This window comes from Pristiophorus japonicus, chromosome 21 (genome assembly GCF_044704955.1).
Source record: "Pristiophorus japonicus isolate sPriJap1 chromosome 21, sPriJap1.hap1, whole genome shotgun sequence".
Lineage (NCBI taxonomy): Eukaryota > Metazoa > Chordata > Chondrichthyes > Pristiophoridae > Pristiophorus > Pristiophorus japonicus.
In genome coordinates this window covers 81,971,764-81,991,813 of record NC_091997.1, presented here as the reverse complement: position 1 = coordinate 81,991,813, position 20,050 = coordinate 81,971,764, and the positions used below count along the sequence as shown (strand labels likewise).

Genomic DNA, 20,050 nt, shown 5'->3' with positions numbered 1-20,050 from the left:
TGGGTGGCGGTGTGAGCTGTGAGGAGGACACTAGGAGGCTGCAGGGTGACTTGGACAGGTTAGGTGAGTGGGCAAATGCACACAGATGCAGTATAATGTGGATAAATGTGAGGTTATCCACTTTGGGGGCAAAAATGCGAAGACAGAATATCATCTGAATGGTGGCAGATTAGGAAAAGGGGAGGTGCAACGAGACCTGGGTGTCATGGTGCATCAGTCATTGAAAGTTGGCATACAGTTACAGCAGGCGGTGAAGAAGGCAAATGGTATGTTGGCCTTCATTACTAGGGGATTTGAGTATAGGAGCAGGGAGGTCTTACTGCAGTTGTACAGGGCCTTGGTGAGGCCTCACCTGGAATATTCTGTTCAGTTTTGGTCTCCTAATCTGAGGAAGGACGTTCTTGCTATTGAGGAAGTGCAGCGAAGGTTCACCAGACTGATTCCCGGGATGGCGGGACTGACATATAGAAACATAGAAACATAGAAAATAGGTGCAGGAGTAGGCCATTCTGCCCTTCGAGCCTGCACCGCCATTTAATGAGGTCATGGCTGAACATGCAACTTCAGTACCCCATTCCTGCTTTCTCGTCATACCCCTTGATCCCCCTAATAGTAAGGACAACATCTAACTCCTTTTTGAATAGATTTAGTGAATTGGCCTCAACAATTTTCTGTGGTAGAGAATTCCACAGGTTCACCACTCTCTGGGTGAAGAAGTTTCTCCTCATCTCGGTCCTAAATGGCTTACCCCTTATCCTTAGACTGTGACCCCTGGTTCTGGACTTCCCCAACATTGGGAACATTCTTCCCGCATCTAACCTTTCTAAACCCGTCAGAATTTTAAACATTTCTATGAGATCCCCTCTCATTCTTCTGAACTCTAATGAATACAAGCCCAGTTGATCCAGTCTTTCTTGATAGGTCAGTCCCGCCATCCCGGGAATCAGTCTGGTGAACCTTCGCTGCACTCCCTCAATAGCAAGAATGTCCTTCCTCAAGTTAGGAGACCAAAACTGTACTCCAGGTGTGGCCTCACCAAGGCCCTGTACAACTGTAGTAACACCTCCCTGCCCCTGTACTCAAATCTCCTCGCTATGAAGGCCCACATGCCATTTGCTTTCTTAACCGCCTGCATACCAACCTTCAATGACTGATGTACCATGACACCCAGGTCTCGTTGCACCTCCCCTTTTCCTAATCTGTCACCATTCAGATAATAGTCTGTCTCTCTGTTTTTACCACCAAAGTGGATAACCTCACATTTATCCACATTATACTTCATCTGCCATGCATTTACCCACTTACCTAACCTATCCAAGTCACTCTGCAGCCTCATAGCATCCTCCTCGCAGCTCACACTGCCACCCAACTTAGTGTCATCTGCAAATTTGGAGATACTACATTTAATCCCCTCGTCTAAATCATTAATGTACAATGTAAACAGCTGGGGCCCCAGCACAGAACCTTGCGGTACCCCACTAGTCACTGCCTGCCATTCTGAAAAGTACCCATTTACTCCGACTCTTTGCTTCCTGTCTGCCAACCAGTTCTCAATCCACGTCAGCACACTACACCCAATCCCATGTGCTTTAACTTTGCACATTAATCTCTTGTGTGGGACCTTGTCAAAAGCCTTCTGAAAGTCTAAATACACCACATCAACTGGTTCTCCCTTGTCCACTCTACCGGAAACAGCCTCAAAAAATTCCAGAAGATTTGTCAAGCATGATTTCCCTTTCACAAATCCATGCTGACTTGGACCTATCATGTCACCTCTTTCCAAATGCGCTGTTATGACATCCTTAATAATTGATTCCATCATTTTACCCACTACGGATGTCAGGCTTACTGGTCTATAATTCCCTGTTTTCTCTCTCCCTCCTTTTTTAAAAAGTGGGGTTACATTGGCTACCCTCCACTCAATAGGAACTGGTCCAGAGTCTATGGAATGTTGGAAAATGACTGTCAATTCATCCGCTATTTCCAAGGCCACCTCCTTAAGTACTCTGGAATGCAGTCCATCAGGCCCTGGGGATTTATCGGAGAGACTGGATCAACTGGGCCTTTATACACTGGAGTTTAGAAGGATGAGAGGGGATCTCATAGAAACATATAAGATTCTGAGGGACGGGACAGGTTAGATGCGGGTAGAATGTTCACGATGTTGGGGAAGTCCAGAACCAGGGGACACAGTCTTAGGATAAGTGGTAGGCCATTTAGGACTGTGATGAGGAGAAACTGCTTCACTCAGAGAGTTGTTAACCTGTGGAATTCCCTGCCGCAAAGAGTTGTTGATGCCAGTTCACTGGATATATTCAAGAGGGAGTTAGATTTGGCCCTTACTGCTAAGGGGATCAAGGGGTATGGAGAGAAAGCCGGAAAGAGGTACTGAGGGAATGATCAGCCATGATCTTATTGAATGGTGGTGCAGGCTCAAAGGGTCGAATGGCCTACTCCTACACCTATTTTCTATGTTTCCATGTTATTTACCTTATCGACCTATCCTGCTACCTTTAAGGATTAATGGGCATATACTCCAAGGTCCGTCTGTTTCTCCATATCTACGGGACCACTGTGAATCGGACGCTCCGTCCACCCACACAGATGTAAAATGAGGTCAACTTATTCACTGGGGGAGGGCGACTTGCCAGTGGGGGCCAGTGGGAGGGGGAGTGGCGGGGGGTTCACGCCAATGGGGGCTGTAATGTTTGACACCAGCAGCTGATAAAGAGACGCTGACTGCCCAGACATTGCCGCCATGTTTTTTTTTACTAGACTGCTGCTGGATACTCTCGTCCCGCCAGGTGGGTGGGGCCTGCTTCTTGATGAAGAAAACAGGCCCCCTCCTGCCGCCCCCTCCTGCCAACCCCTCGAGCTTCCCCTGGGGAACCCCATCCCAAACGGGCACTCAGCGACTCGAGCACTGCTGGGCTGGCCCAGGTGCATTATGGGGAGACCTCCTCCTTACCGTCGGGCCTAATTGAGCCCTGTGCGCATGTCTCTAGTGCCCTGCGCAGTGCCTGCCCACATGGTGGCAGGTTAGGACTCCATGGAATGCCCTTCCGTCCCCCGTATTGTTGGCTCAGCCCAGCAAAGGAGACTGCGCCGCGGGAGAGAGGAGAAAATTGCCAAGCTGCGGGGGAGGGGGCGGGATTAAAAAAGACCCCAGAAGAGGCCAGGGCCCAGGGCCCAGGGGCAGCACGGGCCAGCCCACACTGCGATATGTGTGCGCACTAGGTCCGTGCAGCAGAGCTGGTCTCCAGTCGTCTTGGTTAATCCTTGCCACTGGACCAAGACCTAGCTCTGTCAAACCCGTGTGGTGGCTGGTGTACAACGGCCACCTCACGTTAAAAAAATCCACGCACAGGCATCTTCCACCCTTCAGGATGTAGTTCAGGACCTGGAATATTAGGTCCTTCATTAAAACACCTGTGAACTCATTGAACTCATCCCGTTTTGGCGTGGAAGCAATTCATCCTCGATTCGCGGGACCGCCTCGGAGGATGTTGGCTCTATGGTACATGCCGGAGTTTTTTATTTATTTATTCATTCCGGAATGTGGGCGTCGCTGGCGAGGCCGGCATTTATTGCCCATCCCTAATTGCCCTCGAGAAGGTGGTGGTGAGCCACCTTCTTGAACCGCTGCAGTTCATGTGGTGAAGGTGCTCCCACAGTGCTGTTAGGGAGGGAGTTCCAGGATTTTGACCCATCAACGATGAAGGAACGGCCAATATATTTCCAAGTCAGGATGGCGTGTGACTCGGAGGGGAACGTGGAGGTGGTGGTGTTCCCATGCACCTGCTGCCCTTGTCCTTCTCGGTGGTAGAGGTCGCGGGTTTGAGAGATGCTGTCGAAGAAGTCTTGGCGAGCTACTGCAGTGCATCTTGTAGATGGTGCACACTGCAGCCACGGTGCGCCGGTGGTGGAGGGAGTGAATGTTAAAGGTGATGGATTGGGTGCCGATCAAGCGGGCTACTTTGTCCTGGGTGGTGTCGAGCTTCTTGAGTGTTGTTGGAGCTGCACTCATCCAGGCAAGTGGAGAGTATTCCATCACACTCCTGACTTGTGCCTTGTAGATGGTGGGAAGGCTTTGGGGAGTCGGGAGGTGGGACACTCACCGCAGAATACCCAGCCTCTGGCCCGCTCTTGTTACAAGATGCACTGCAGCAACTCGCCAAGACTTTTTCGGCAGCACCCGCCAAACCCGTGACCTCCAGCAGCTAGAAGGACAAGGGCAGCATGGGAACACCACCACCTCCAAGTTCCCCTCCAAGTTACACACCAACCTGACTTGGAATTATATCGCTGTTCTTTCATCGTTTATGTGGCTGGTCCAGTTAAGTTTCTGGTCAGTGGTGTCCCCCAGGGTGTTGATGGTGGAGGGGGTTTGGCGATGGTAATTAATGACAAGGGGCAGTGGTTAGAATCTCGCTTGTTGGCGATAGTCATTGCCTGCCACTTGTGTGATGCGTAGGTTACCCCCAGTGCATCATGGGTGTAAGTGCATCAAGCAACATTTAGTTGCAAGCGTCACATCTACTGCCTGCTCCGCACATCTTCCTTCTGCCGAGCCGCGTTCTGTTGCCCTGCTCTGGGGCTTTTATGGAGGTCGATCGCGCTTTGTTCCTGCTTCTGTCTTGGTGCTGCGTCCCTTCATACCTCGATTTGGCCTTGTCATCATTTTTTTTAACCTCCAGACCAAACTGCTGACTCAGTACGTCCTCAACTTGGCCAAGTACGACCAGAACTACGACATCCGAGACCGAGCCCGTTTCATTCGCCAGCTCATCGTGCCCACCGAGAAGAGCGGGGTGCTGAGCAAATACGCCAAGAAGCTGTTCCTGGCCCAGAAACCAGCGCCGGTCCTCGAGTCTTCCTTCAAAGGTAGGAGAGCAATGTTCTCCTCGATGCCCCTTGGGATCGGGTCCAGATTGCTGTAATGTCTGCACTTGTGGGTATGCTCATAGGTTTTTAGAGCTGGCACAGCGGCAATCCTGGGCCGACGTCTGGCGCGCGGTCAATGCCATCGAGTCCCAAAAAACAGCACTGGGCCCTGACTCTGTTGGATGTGTCTAGGGAGGCTCGAGCACATGGGGCGATCCCGTCCGAACTGACTCCCGTCCGGACGGAATTCCTCATCGGCACCAAGCCCCGAAACCTCCCTCGGGAGCCGGCGCCTCACAACTTGAGCCTCCTCCGGGAAATCGCCTCCGTGCCTTTCAGTTCTACACGGAGGGAGGGGTTTCCTGTACGGGCTGCTCCTGCACACTCTCCACTTTGCCATCCTCGTCTGCCGTCCGGACAAGCCATGGCGCACCATCTTGCCATCCGGAGGAGGCGGGGGTCCCCAAGGGAGTGCTCTCTACGCGGGAGTCCTCCCTCTATTCATCGGGGACTTGGCCTGGAGGGTGGTGCACGGAGCAGTCCCGTGCAATAAGTTTTTAAGCCTGTTCACGGGCTCCCAGGCCGCCTGCAATTTCTGCGGTCTGGAAGAATCCGTGTTCCATGTTTTTATTGTATGTGTGAGGTTGCAGCCCCTGTTCCATTATTTAAAGGGGCTGCTCCTCACATTATGGCTGCACTTCAGTCCCACACTCCTGATCTTTGGGCACCCTGTGCAGAGGGGAGCGGGCAGGTCCGAAGGTCTCCTCGTAGGACTGCTCCTGGGCACGGCCAAGGTGGCCATCAGCCGGTCCAGGCAGCGGGCGGTCGAGGGGATCTTTCAGCCCGACTGCCTGCCTCTCTTCCACGGTTACATCCGAGCCAGGGTGTCCCTGGAGATGGAGCACGCGGTGTCCACCGGTACGCTCGCAGCCTTCCGCGAGAGGTGGGCGCCGGAGGGACTGGAGTGCATCATCACCCCCAGCAACCAAATACTAATTTGATTGGTTTAAATTCACTAACGTTTTATTTGCTAATTTGGCTGTTCTAGTGCCTCTTTAACAAGGGAGCACTCGGCTTTAAGTTCTATTAAAATAGTTGGAGAGCTGTTGAGTTGGGAGTGGCTTAGACAGTCACGTGATGTTCACAAGACTCAATAAAACCCCAGCCAGTTGGGTTCGGGGTATCCACGGTGAGGCAGGTGGTTGTGAGCCTGGTGGATGAACTGGTAATGTGTAGTGTGATTGTTAAACCTTTTGCTAATAAGCCAACTAGTTCTTAATAGCGATGTGTTGCTATGATGAATTCTTATTCAAAGAACCCATGAAGCAAATACATGACCATTAGGACTTGTCTTTCCTGCAGATCGGGACCATTTCCAGCTGGGATCGCTGTCCCACCTGCTCAACAGCAAGGCCGGTGGGTACCAGGAGCTCCCAGACTGGCCGGAGGCAGCCCCTGACCCCTCGGTCCGCAACGTGGAGGTAAAGGACAAGGTGCAGGCAATATATGGGTCGATTTTCGCAACAGCGACAACAACAACCCCCATTTATATAGCGCCTTTGACGTAGTAAAACGGTCCCAAGGTGCCTCAAAGAAAATTTGCCCCCGAGCCACCGGAGCAGATATGGGGGGTGGTCCCGGAGGAAGGTGGGATTGCGGTCGGAGGCCTAGTTTCGCAGTCCAGCGCACAGGAACATGTCTTCCAGGATCATATTCGTATCCTGGGATCACATGGGCCTGGACCACCAGTCACAATGTAGTATTCTCATTGATAACAATGGGGAGTTCCGTTTGTTCGAGCTCCCATTACTATCAATGAGAAAAATCCCCAAAAACACAGAAATACAACACAATCAATTTTTTTAAAACATTTTTTTCATGTGTTTTAATTGGGTTAAAAATAAACTTACCTTAACGGACAAGGTTTTTAATATATAAAAATTATTGATTACATTTAATTTTTCTGTTTTAAAACTCTTATGCTGGTAAAAGTACGCTCTACGCCTGCTTTTACCAGGCGTAAGAGTTTGAAAGACATTCAATGGGCGACAGTTGGGCAAATATCCTAGACATAGACATAGAAACATAGAAAATCGGTGCAGGAGTAGGCCATTTGGCCCTTCGAGCCTGCACCGCCATTCAATAAGATCATGGCTGATCATTCACCTCGGTACCCCTTTCCTGCTTTCTCTCCCTACCCCTTGATCACTTTAGGGGGGGGGGGGGGGGAGAGAAAAAAAAACTCCCTCTTGAATATATCCAATGAACTGGCATCAACAACTCTCTGCGGCAGGGAATTCCACGGGTTAACCACTCTCTGAGTGAAGAAGTTTCTCCTCATCTCAGTCCGAAATGGCTTACCCCTTATCCTAAGACTGTGTCCCCTGGTTCTGGACTTTCCCAACATCGGGAACATTCTTCCCGCATCTAACCCGTCCCGTCCCGTCCCGTCAGAATCTTATATGTCTCTATGAGACCCCCTCTCATCCTTCTAAACTCCAGTGTATAAAGGCCCAGTTGATCCAGTCTCTCCTCATATGTCAGTCCAGCCATCCCTGGAATCAGTCTGGTGAACCTTCACTGCACTCCCTCTATTGCAAGAACGTCCTTCCTCAGATTAGGAGACCAAAACTGAACACAATATTCCAGGTGAGGCCTCACTAAGGCCCTGTACAACTGCGGTAAGACCTCCCTGCTCCTATACTCAAATCCCCTAGCTATGAAGGCCAACATGCCATTTGCTTTCTTTACCGCCTGCTGCACCTGCATGCCAACTTTCAATGACTGATGAACTATGACACCCAGGTCTCGTTGCACCTCCTTTTCCTAATCTACCGCCATTCAGATAATATTCTGCCTTCGTGTTTTTGCCACCAAAGTGGATAACCTCACATTTATCCACATTATACTGCATCTGCCATGTATTTGCCCACTTACCTAACCTGTCCAAATAATCCTGCAGCCGCTTAGCATCCTCCTTGCAGCTCACACCGCCACTCAGTTTAGTGTCATCTGCAAACTTGGAGATATTACACTCAATTCCTTTATCCAACTTATTAATATATATTGTAAAGATCTAGGGTCCCAGCACTGAGCCCTGCGGCACTCCACTAGTCACTGCCTCCCATTCCGAAAAGACCCGTTTATCCCGACTCTCTGCTTCCTGTCTGCCAACCAATTCTCTATCCACGCCAGTACATTACCCAATACCATGTGCTTTGATTTTGCACACCAATCTCTTATGTAGGAACTTGTCAAAGGCCTTTTGAAAGTCCAAATACACCACATCCACTGGTTCTCCCTTGTCCACTCTACTAGTTACATCCTCAAAAAATTCCAGAAGATTTGTCAAGCATGATTTCCCTTTCATAAATCCATGCTGACTTGGACTAATCCTGTCACTGCTCTGCAAATGCGTTGCTATTTCATCCTTAATAATTGATTCCAACATTTTCCCCACTACTGATGTCAGGCTAACCGGTCTATAATTACCTGTTTTCTCTCTCCCTCCTTTTTTAAAAAGTGGTGTTACATTAGCTACCCTCCAGTCCATAGGAACTGCTCCAGAGTCGATAGACTGTTGGAAAATAATCACCAATGCATCCACTATTTCTAGGGCCACTTCCTTAAGTACTCTGGGATGCAGACAATCAGGCCCCAGGGACTTATCGGCCTTCAATCCCATCAATTTCCCTAACACAATTTCCCACCTAATAAGGATATCCTTCAGTTCCTCCTTCTCACTAAACCCTCGGTCCCCTAGTACCTCCGGAAGGTTATTTGTGTCTTCCTTCGTGAAGACAGAACCAAAGTATTTGTTCAATTGGTCTGCAATTTCTTTGTTCCCCATTATAATTTCACCTGAGTCCGACTGCAAGGGACCTACATTTGTCTTCACTAATCTTTTTCTCTTCTATAGAAGCTTTTGCAGTCGGTTTTTATGTTCCCGGCAAGCTTCCTCTCGTACTCTATTTTCCCCCTCCTAATTAAACCCTTTGTCCTCCTCTGCTGAATTCTAAATTTCTCCCAGTCCTCAGGTTTGCTGCTTTTTCTGGCCAGAGATGCATGCGATTTGTCGAAAGACATTCTTTCTAACTTCCGCATGGTATACTGTATAATTACTGTTCCTGGCTGCTGTCTCGGCTTCAAGTAGCCAGGGTGATAAGACCAAATCGATCCATTCTTTCCCTGATAACAACAACAGCTTGTATTTATATAGCGCCTTTAATGTAGTGAAATGTCCCAAGGCGCTTCACAGGAGTATTAGGAGATGAAAATTTGACACCGAGCCACATAAGTAGAAATTAGCGCAGGTGACCAAAAGCTTGGTCAGAGAGGTAGGTTTTAAGGAGCGTCTTGAAGGAGGTAGAGAGGCGGAGAGGTTTAGGGAGAGAGTTCCAGAGCTTGGGGCTCAGGCAACAGAAGGCACGCCCACCAATGGTTGAGCGATTATAATCAGGGATGCTCAGGGGTGGCAGAATTAGAGGAGCGCAGACATCTCGGGGTTGGGTGGGGGGGGGGCTGGAGGAGACTACAGAGATAGGGAGGGGCGAGGCCATGGAGGGTTTTGAAAACAAGGATAAGAATTTTGAAATTAAGTTTTCTTTATGATCCCAATCAGTTTTTGGCTATAGAGCATCATAAAAATAGAGACACACCACCAGAGCCAAATCCCAGCAGTGACGTCGAGGGACTTGAGACGAACATTGGGATAAATGTAGTTCAGAGTGTTTTCAGTTAATGTCATGGGTTGATGGTGACAATATAGGCCAAGGCAAAGATACGTGGATCAATAATCCCCAAATGATCCATTTCCTGGACAATTGCTGGTCTTTCTAGGACTGCAGCACAAGTGACTGATTCCTCAAACAATTCCTGGATCACGGAATCTTTTGTGGATTAGCCGTGATCTCGTTGAAGGGCGGAGCAGGCTCACTGGGCTGAATGGCCTCCTCCTGTCCCAATCGTTGCCGAGGCTAAAACGAAGGGGCTGGACTTTCCACCTTCACATCGCTGGGCTAGTGCCCATAAATCGCCCAAAAAGGCCTGCTATCGCCTGAAAAGTGGAAAGTTGGGCCGGAACATCGCCGAAAAATGTTCCCTCCAACTTTCGGCTCACATCGCCGAGGTGATCGCCCGTACATCGCCCAGCGCAACTTTCGCCACATCGCCGGGCTGATCGCTTGCCGAGAGCATCGCCGGAGAATAGTTGCTTTTCCCGGGCCTTCCTCACAGAACTCGGCCCTACGGACGCCATTTTGAACGTCGGAGGAATAGAGGAGGCTACTTAAACAAGGGGCTTATAATTTGTGAGTTATTTAAGGGCCTTTTACTGATAGATCCACTCACATTTATACTTACATTTATTTATTTTTTTAGTATCAAGGGCATTTATAAACAACAGCGATAGTGATAATAGTGATAGTTTTCTCTACCATTACTTGTAACTGCTCACATGCTGGTGAATGTAGATTGGTGATTAGGCTGAAACAACAGAAGCTAGGTTAATAATCACAGCACTGGCCAGTGTCGGAGGGGCGGGTGAGCGTGTGATTCCAGTGCTGTTGCTCTGAATTGTAGGCCCACTTAAGTAGCTGTCTGACCGGGGGTGTCCTCTGCAATGCTCCCCACAGGAGGAAGTGTTCCTGGAGACGGAGGTGCGAATCGGCTTGCTGGGAGACTGGGAAAAGGTGTGGGTCTGCTTTGGTTGCAGTGCTGTGTGCTTTTACATTGGGGGCTGCCGCTTACTCGGTCGCTCGGGTGTCTGCACGGAAGGGGTGATGTTCGAGACGCAGATGTGGGCTCAAGTTACAATCCACCCCCCCCCCCCCTCCCACCCCACTGCCCCATCAAACGGCACCTACAGCACAACACAGTGATGTGCGTTATACAGACATGTGCTGGTTATTCGGCAAGAACTATAGGGCTCAGTTTTCACCACAGCCGTTTTTTGGCGGACTTGAAGAGTTCCGCCCGTTTTTTGGGGGGGCCAACTACGGCAGAAAAAAATCATCCCGCTTTCCCCGTTTGAATTGCTGATTTTGGCGCCGCCTAGCCCGTCCTTTAGCTTTGGGGGTGGAGCCGAAGATCCGCGCCAAAATGATCGGGTTGCCAGGGTAACCAGGGACACGCTGGGAGCTGAGGCTGGAAAGTGACACATGCAACACATCCTGGCCAGCTCACAGCAACCTGCACAAACGCCTTGCACATTGCAGCTTACCAGCATTAAATTATTGAAATGTTTATGCCAAAAGTCTATTCCCCTGCTCCCCCACCACCCTCCTAGCCCTGGCCAAAAAGCCTCCCTGCCCCTCTCTCCTTTCCAACCCCCCCCCTCTCCTGCCACCACCCCTCACTCCTGTTCCCCCACCCTCCCCCTCTCTCTCTCCCCCCTCTCTCTCTACCCCCCTCTCTCTCTCTCCCCCTCTCTCTCTCCCCCCTCTCTCTCTCTCTCTCTCTCCCCCCCCTCTCTCTCCCGCCACCCCCACTCAGTCCTGTCCACCCCCTCTCTCTCTCCCCCCACTCTCTTCTTGCCCTTTCTCCTGTCCCCTCTCTCCTGTCCCCCCCTCTCTCTCCTGTCCCCCTCCCCCCTCTCTCTTTTCTCTCTCTCTCTCTTCCCCCTCTATCCTCTCCCCCCTCTCCTCTCCCCCTTTCTCCTGTCCCCCTATCTCTTCTCTCTCTCTCTCTCTCTCTCTCTCTCTTCCCTCTCTCTCCTCTTCCCCCCCCCCCTCCTCCCCTTCCCTCTCCTCTGCCCCCTCTCTCCTCTCCTCTCCTCTCTCCCCCCCCCCCCCCACCTCCGCTGCTGTGCGGATCGTGGAACTGGACCTTCTGCACTTATTCTCGTACCTGCGCTGATTTTGTTAATTGCCCGGGAGGGTTTTTCAGTGTGGTCACATACGCCGTCCTAAGAAATATTGGAGTAAATTGGAGCTGGCCAAACTTGCTTAAATGGGCAGAATTGGCGTGGGTGGCAGGTTACGACCCCAATGAGGTTAAAAAATCGTAGCCTAAAGAAATCCTACCTGAGTGAATTATGCTAGCGCAGAAACTTTGGGAAACTTGAAGATTTTAATTTACTCCCCCCCCCCCCCAAAAATGGTGCAGGCCAAAAAGAACAGCGCAAATAATTGGGGAAAATTGAGCCCGCAGGGCGTATGGATTGAGGTTTCCTGAACGTTGAGTCCCGTGTAACCCTTATAGAGACACCATGGGAGGTTGGTCACCATGACATTGGCCACCAAGAGACAAATGAGGCTCCATTTCTGCTCCACAGCAGAGCTTTCTGTCCCCTCTCTCACATCCGTTGGGCTCGTGCCACTCAGCCGCGCAAGGCCTGACCGCCACGCCAGCATCATGTGATATATTCTTTAAGACATCACAAACACACTGACTACAAGATGGCTCTGTCATCATGTGACCTGTGACCCTTTCATCGCATTTACATCAGTAGTTGCATTACTACAGTAGTCCACTAGGGGGAAGCAGTAGTCCACTAGGGGGGCGCTCTATATTACACATAAAGCCTTAACCTCTTCACTTGCTTGACTCATCTGTTGCACTGTTGTCCACCCAGTTGTTGCTCACCCCCGCCTGCGAAGGACACCGAACAGCGGGATCGCTTGTTGCTGGCAACTTCAGTGTCCCTAGTTGGTTCTTCCATGACAGCAGCCGCAACTAACTGAGGGGACCAGATAAGAATGCTCCCGATTTTGGGGGCTTTGCAAAAAAGATACACCTCATCCCTCTCTGAAGGAAAAAAAAGGTGTATTAACTGTAGGTTTTTGTGTTGAGATCACCCCATAACAGGTCTGGCAGGATCAGAAGTTGGCATTGAGCATGGGCATTCATCGCCCTCACTGGTAGAATGCCCATTGGTCACCTGCCCGGCACTGCCCATTGGCTGTTGTCTTGTGTTTATTCATCTGGTTGCATTGGCGAATGGGGATGCAGTCTCGAGCTTACATTATCGTGCGATTCTCTCGAAACAAAATTTCCCAAATCTTTGCAGCAGTCCTGAAACCGGAAGCAGGGACCCAACTATTGTGTCCCAAATGGTTATCCAAAATCTTTACATTGAAGGCGTTGGGCACAACCTTTTCAGTTCCCCAATTGGACAACATTAGAAGCTTCAAGCCTTGCTTTGGTTTGTTCGACAGATATTTGGCACTTTTTAAAAAAAACTTCATTCACGGGATGCGAGCATCGCTGGCAAGGCCGGCATTTTATTGCCCATTCCCTAATTGCCCCTTGAGAAGGTGGTGGTGAGCCATCTTCTTGAACCGCTGCAGTCCGTGTGGTGAAGTTGCTCCCACAATGCTGTTAGGGAGGGAGTTCCAGAATTATGACCCAGTGACGACAAAGGAACGGCCGATATATTTCCAAGTCAGGATGGTGTGTGACTTGGAGGAAAACGTGGAGGTGGTGGTGTTCCCATGCGCCTGCTGCCCTTGTCCTTCTTGGTACAGGTACTCATCGCCGAGAGCATGCAGAAACCAAGCGCAGGCAGCGGAAGGAGCGTGCGGCAAACCAGTCCCACCCACCCTTACCCTCAACCACTGACTGTCCCACCTGTGACAGAGACTGTAATTCCCGTATTGGACTGCTAAGTCACCCAAGGACTCCCTTTTAGAGTGGAAGCAAGTCTTCCTCGATTTCGAGGGACTGCCTATGACGATGATGACATCTACTTTAATGAGTGGCTGTAAATTATCATGGCTTAAAACCTCATGTCGCCTCAGGTTTGATTTTAATTTCTCCCTGCCAAACACTGAGGAAGAGAGCTGCTCTCAGGTAACTACGCAAAGTCGTAAAGGATTGAGCCTTAACACGCCCAAGACTGACTTTGTTAGAACAGGCCACACTGCATAGCATTTCGCAGCCTTGTGCGCTCATCCTTGCCCATCGATCCCGCCGTTCACAGCACTGCCCTCCGCCATCCCACCTCATCACACTGCGTTGCCGTGTTGACAATTAGGTTACGACGCCCGACCCAACGTTGTCGTGTTCTGATCTGCCCAGGTTGCTCTTGCAGTGCCCAGTCTGGTTCGGTGACCCACAGCGCAGTGCAGTAACGCTGGGGGAAGTGGAATCGTACCCGACCGAGTTGGGCTTCAGCTGCACCAGGTCGGGTAACCTCAGCTCGCTAGCACTCGGCACGAGTCAAAGACAAGTTTAGCGGTCCCTCCCTCTTCCGAGGCAATCCCCCGGAGTCGAGGATGACTTGCTTCCACGCTACGAGTTCTCAGGTGACTAATGAGACCAATGCGGGACCTACAGACTCTGTCACAGGTGGGGCAGACAGTGGTTGAAGGGATGGGTGGGTGGGACTGGTTTGCCGTACGCTCCTTCCGCAGTTGGTGCTTGGATAGCACAGTACCTTCCAGCTTGCACCACTTCATCCCCGTTTCAACGATATCCCAATATCGTACAGCTTGGTCTGGTAATAACTCAGTCCAGTATCTAGGTGCACTTCTGACCAGGTCAAACTACCATCACCAAACTCCATCAGGTAAAAAGAAAGAAAGACTTGCATTTATATAGTGCCTTTCACAACCGCCAGATGTCTCAAAGCGCTTTACAGCCAATGAAGCCACTGGAGTGTCAGCCTAGGTTTTTGTGTTCAAGTCCCTGGAGTGGCGAGAGTGCTACCCACTGAGCCACAGCTGAGACTGTACGTACCCAGTTAAACACAGTGTGACTCTGCTCACTCCAATCACATACCATTCACTATAATAGCTCACTTGAGTAATGCACAGCTCAGTGCAGGATATCACCCAACCTTTGTTTGAAGTTGTATTACCTGGTCATGTACCCTTTTCCCTTGTATTGTGTCCAGTTTTGGTCTTACCTCAGGGAGGCTAAACTTGCCGTAGGACTGGAATTTGCTCCTAACAGCACTGTGGGAGTTCCTTCACCACACGGACTGCAGCAGTTCAAGAAGGTGGCTCACCACCACCTTCTCAAGGGGCAATTAGGGATGGGCAATAAATTGTGCCAGCGACACCCACATTCCGAGAATGAATTAAAAAAAAAATTAAACAGACTGGTACAGAATGGAACCAAGGTTCATTAAATAAGGTGATAATGGTCACTAGGGTAGTCCCAACATTTAAAAAAAATTTGTTCCAGGGATGTGGGCGTCACTAGCAAGGCCGACATTTATTGCCCATCCCTAATCGCCCTTGAGTGGCTCGCTCGGCAGAGAGCAGCTAAGAGTCAACCTCATTGCCTGGGGCCTTGAGTTGCATATAGGCCAGACTGGGTAAGGGCATAAGGACATTAGTGAACCAGATGGTTTCTTACAACAAGCCAGTAGTTTCATAGTCACCATGCACTAATATTAGTTTTTTAATTCCACATTGATTTAACTGAATTTAAATTCCCCATGGTGGTGGGATTTGAACTGACACCTTCATATTATTAGTCCAGCCCTCTGGATTACTAGTCAAGTAACATTACCATTGTGCTACCGTTTCTAATATAGCCAAAGGCAACGTAGCAACAGCTCTTAAACACAGAAGAGGTTTCATCCTATCGCCAGGCAACCTGCTTCCAAACAAAGGGGTACACGTCTGACCGACAGGGAATGGTTGAAGCGAATAGTATAGATATATTTAAGGGGCAATTAGATAAGCATGAAGGAGAACGGAACAGGTGGTTATGCATTAAATGAGGAAAGACGGGAGGAGGCTCGAGTGGAGCATAAACGCCGGCATGGACTGATTGGGGCAAATGGCCTGTTTCTGTGCCGTATATCCTGTGTAATCCTAAATAGTATTGTACTGAGCTGAGTGTTACTTTAATCTCGTTCGTACTCTGTACGGGGCTGGGACACACTACCAAATTGGTCCATACTGTGCCGAGCTTGGCCGTACTGCGCTGAGCTGGCTGTTATTACACTGAATTTGTTACTACAGTCGAGGCCGAGTAATTCCAACTTTATATCCAAGCTATCGCATGTGTCCTGGGAAGAAGAGTGTGGGGTTTGGTGTGGTTTGTGTGTCCTGGGAAGGGGAGTGTGGGGCCTGGTGTGTTTTTTGTGTCGTGTTGCCTGTATGCTGGCGAGCCCTTTTGGACGAACATCTTGAGAACATGGCTGCTCCTTTCAATGGTCCCATTTACAGCACCTGTGGGACTCCGAGACCGCCTTCAATCCTGCCTCGTATACCGTATACCGACTGTGCCCGTCTGCGTACTTTCATTAGACAGAATAGCAGGTCACAGAATGACGAGGCCGGTCTCCCGAACCTCCCGTCACACTCTGGCCTGAAATCGTTGCCCGGCCCGTAGTCTGATTTTTCCAGCTCTCCTCCTGTGCCGAAAGCGAACAATTGCTGATTTCCTCCCCTTCCAGGTTCCCGAATGGACTAAGCCCAGTGGCAGAGAGAAAAGAAAGGAGAAGGTGGAGAAACCATTCTACTCTGATTCCGAGGGGGAATCTGAACCCACCGAATCTGCAGACAGTCGTAAGTAGTGCGTGATGTCGTTCGTGATCGATGCAAGTTATCATTTAACCTCCTGTTTGCCACCCTACTGTTTATAATTGAATCTGCCTACACATCCCTTAAACTGCTAACCTGTTTGCGATGGTTACTTGATAGTAGATTCATTGCTTAGTTGCTTGACAAAGAGTTCTATTGAAAGATATCTGAACTGGAAATTCGGTTGGGGGCTAATCAGGCGCTAATGGTGCCGGGGCGGTAAATTTTGCGCCGGGAAATGGTTTGCGTCGGCAGCCACAAAATTCACCAGCTGGGCCCTGAGTGTGGGGCGGAGCACGAAGGAAGGCATTCCTCACCTCTCTCAAGGATCTAGGCTGGCTGAGCAACTGGAAATCCCGAGTTAAACAGCCGGCCTTGGCGTGCCCTAAGGGAGGCAAAAAAAGGAATCGGCACAAAAAAGCACATAAACCATTCCCGATACATTACTCGCCCCAAATAAAGTTAAATCGCAAAAAATATACATATCAATCGCACTTAGCTCACGCAGTCATTCCTCCCTTACCACCCCGAGACAGCTCTGCATGCCAGCTTTCTCTGGCGGGGTCACTAGGGGGCGCTATGGGTGCCGCGCAAACTGAATGTTGCCTCCGTGTCAATACTGGGGTCGTTGCAGACCAGCGTGGCGCTCCCGGGCAATACTCTTCAGCGCCGTCGGTACCGGCACACTAAATTTGCCGAGCGCTCGAGGCTGCAGACCCTTTAGCGCCCCCGTAGACTGAATTTCTCCCCCCAGGGACTCCACCACCCACCCTCCTCCATTTCCTGCTCCCTGCGCCTGGCTGTTGTCCTCAATGAAGAGGTAGGTCGCCCTCAATCTGGCACGAGTTGGCACGATGCCCCCTCCTCGACCCACGGCATTGCATAGAGTTACATCGAGTCTACAGCCCCACCGGTCCAACACCTCTGAACCAACGGCCGTCAATCTTCACAGAGTCCCCGACGGCCAGCGAGTGCGAAAGCCTGAGCGAAATCGAAAGCGGGTGCGACGCAGACAGCGACGAGGAGACCAAGTCGGACACGGAGAGGAAGAAGAAGAAAGCCGGGAAGGAGAAGAGCAGGAAGAGAGAAGGGAGCGAGGACAGGTAGGTGGGGTTGTGCATTGGAGAGTGTGGACTTTTCAGCCCAGTGTTCTGCGAGGCTGTGTCTGTTTTTTTTTAGCTGAGGGGAGCAAGTTTCCAATTGCAAGAAAATTGAAGCGCATCTTAGAAAGGAGTGGGGAGGGGACGGGACCACTGGGAAAGGGGGAAATCTGGGCAGGTGTGGTGGGACTCGAGAACATTGTTAACACCCACGTTAAAATAGCAGACACAGGAAGGTTGTAAGAATACGTTGAACACGCATCTAACAGTAACTGCTAGGCTGTGATTAGCTCCCATTCCTTCTAACTCCACTTCCCCGAACCGCTGCCCAAAGGCAACTCCCCATCATCCCACTCGATAGAATTCAAATGGACCAAATCACTTGCCGTTGAATAATTCAGTTTGGTTCCCAAACCGCTTCCCGCTTACACCCACCTTTCAGCGGCCAAACCGCTACCCAGTCAATCCCACTTTGTAGCAACTACTCTGGAGTCGATTTTCCCTCCGCTCGGCCCGTTTATCCGGAGCCGCCACGCCATCCACTGCTGGGATGTTCCGCGGTGACGGGAGGAAGGCGAGATTTGTGGAGCGTAGGTGGTTGGGTGGGGACGGGGAAATCCCCGCCTGCCCTCATGTTCCGGTGCTCGATTGGATGAGGGCAAGAGGAGGCCACGCTTCGGGTGTGTGTGGGCCTCACTACAAGCCAGACAATACCTTAAATGGGTTCTGCACCAGTGCTGGTATCCCTGGGTGAGCCTCTGCCCACAGGGAGAACTTCACAGGGAGAGTCCCAGGACCTGGCCTTCTCAATTAGACAGCCTTCAGTTGCCTAGGCCTCGAACTCTGCAATTCCCTCCCAAAACCTCCCTCCCCTCCTTTAAGGCAACGACAACAACAACTTGTATTTACATAGCGCCTTTAACGTAGTAAAACACCCCAAGGCGCTTCACATGAGTAAGAGACTCCTTAAAACCCATCTCTTACAAGCACTGTCCTAATAGCTCCTTAGATTCATGGAATCATCGAAATTTACAGTACGGAAGGAGGCTATTTCGGGCCATCGTGTCCGTGCCAGCCGACAAAGAGCTTTCCAGTCTAATCCTACTTTCCAGCTCTTAGTCCGTAGCCCTGTAGGTTATGGCACTTCAAGTCCACATCCAAGTACTTTTTAAATGTGATGAGGGTGTCTGCCTCTACCACCCTTTCAGGTAGTGAGTTCCAGACCCCACCAGCCTCTGGGTGAAGACATTTCCCCTCAAATCCCCTCTAAACCTCCTACCAATTACTTTCAATCTATGCCCCCTGGTTGTTGACCCCTCCTCGAAGGGAAATAGGTCCTTCCTATCCATTCTATCTTGGCCCCTCATAATTTTATACACCTCAATAAGGTCTCCCTTCAGCCTTCTCTGTTCCAAAGAAAACAAACCCCAGCCTATCCAATCTTTCCTTATATCATAGCTAAAATTCTCCAGTCCAGGCAACATCCTCGTAAATCTCCTCTGCACCCTCTCTAGTGCAATCACATCTTTCCTGTAATGTGGTGACCAGAACTGCACGCAGTACTCCAGCTGTGGCCTAACTAATGTTTTATACAGTGCAAGCATAACCTCCCTGCTTTTGTATTCTTATGCCTCGGCTAACCAAGGCAAGTATTCCATATGCCTCCATCTACCTGGCCTGCTACTTTCAGGGATCTGTGGAAATGCACACCAAGGTCCCTCTGTTCCTCTACATATTTCAGTGCCCTACCGTTTAATGTGTATTCCCTTGGCTTGTTAGACCTCCCCAAATGCATTACTTACATTTATCCAGATTGAGTTCCATTTGCCACTGTTCTGCTCACCTGACCAGTTGATTGATATCTTCCTGCAGTCCGCAGCTTTCTTCTTCATTAACAACCACACGGCCGATTTTAGTATCATCTACAAACTTCTTAATCATATCCCCTACATTCAAGTCGAAAGCACTTATCCAACTCAGTTTTAAAATGATTATGGAATCAGCTTTCAGCGCCTGAAGGATCAGAGTTCCCTTCCAGTCTCCACACTGATGACCTGGGACGCAACCCTTGGAGTGTGTGCATGTGAACCCAGACCCTGCTGCCTGTCTCGCCTCGGTAACTGGTCGCTGGCTAACCTCTGTTTTCCTCGATGTGTCTGTCAGCGGGCGAAGCGAAGGAGAAGAGAAGAAGGTGAAAAAGCAGAACCAAGAGGAAGAATCGGGCCCCTCCTCCTCCTCCTCCTCCTCCTCCTCCTCCTCCTCGGATAGCTCGTCTGACAACAGCTCGTCTGAGTCAGAGTCCGAGGAAGACTCTGAATCAGACACCGGCAAAAAGACCAGGAGGAAGGTGAGCAGGTTAAGTGTCTGTGCTTGTTTAGATGAATTTAAAGGCTACGGCAAGAGAAAAGTAAGACTCGGATTTATATAGCACCTTTCATGACCACCGGACGTCTCAAAGCACCTTGCAGCCAATGAAGTACTTTTGCAGTGTAGTCACTGTTGTAATGTGGGAAATGCAGCAGCCAATTTGCGCACAGCAAGCTCCCACAAACAGCAATGTGATAATGACCAGATAATCTGCTTTTT

The 20,050-nt window shown here is 50.2% G+C and overlaps 1 protein-coding gene across 3 annotated transcripts in view; it reads left to right on the top strand.

The window, feature by feature from the left end:
- The window catches only part of LOC139234143 (AP-3 complex subunit beta-2), a 176,448-nt gene that overhangs the window by 120,095 nt on the left and 36,303 nt on the right, over positions 1–20,050 (top strand). For 2 of the 3 annotated variants that reach the window (XM_070865124.1, XM_070865123.1), the window contains exons 16-20: positions 4,698–4,884; positions 6,247–6,365; positions 16,238–16,349; positions 17,317–17,467; positions 19,628–19,811. In XM_070865124.1, coding sequence (XP_070721225.1) covers positions 4,698–4,884; positions 6,247–6,365; positions 16,238–16,349; positions 17,317–17,467; positions 19,628–19,811 — 753 coding nt within the window. Of the gene's footprint in view, positions 1–4,697; positions 4,885–6,246; positions 6,378–16,237; positions 16,350–17,316; positions 17,468–19,627; positions 19,812–20,050 lie in introns of all 3 variants that reach the window. The other variant, XM_070865125.1, reaches the window with a different exon arrangement.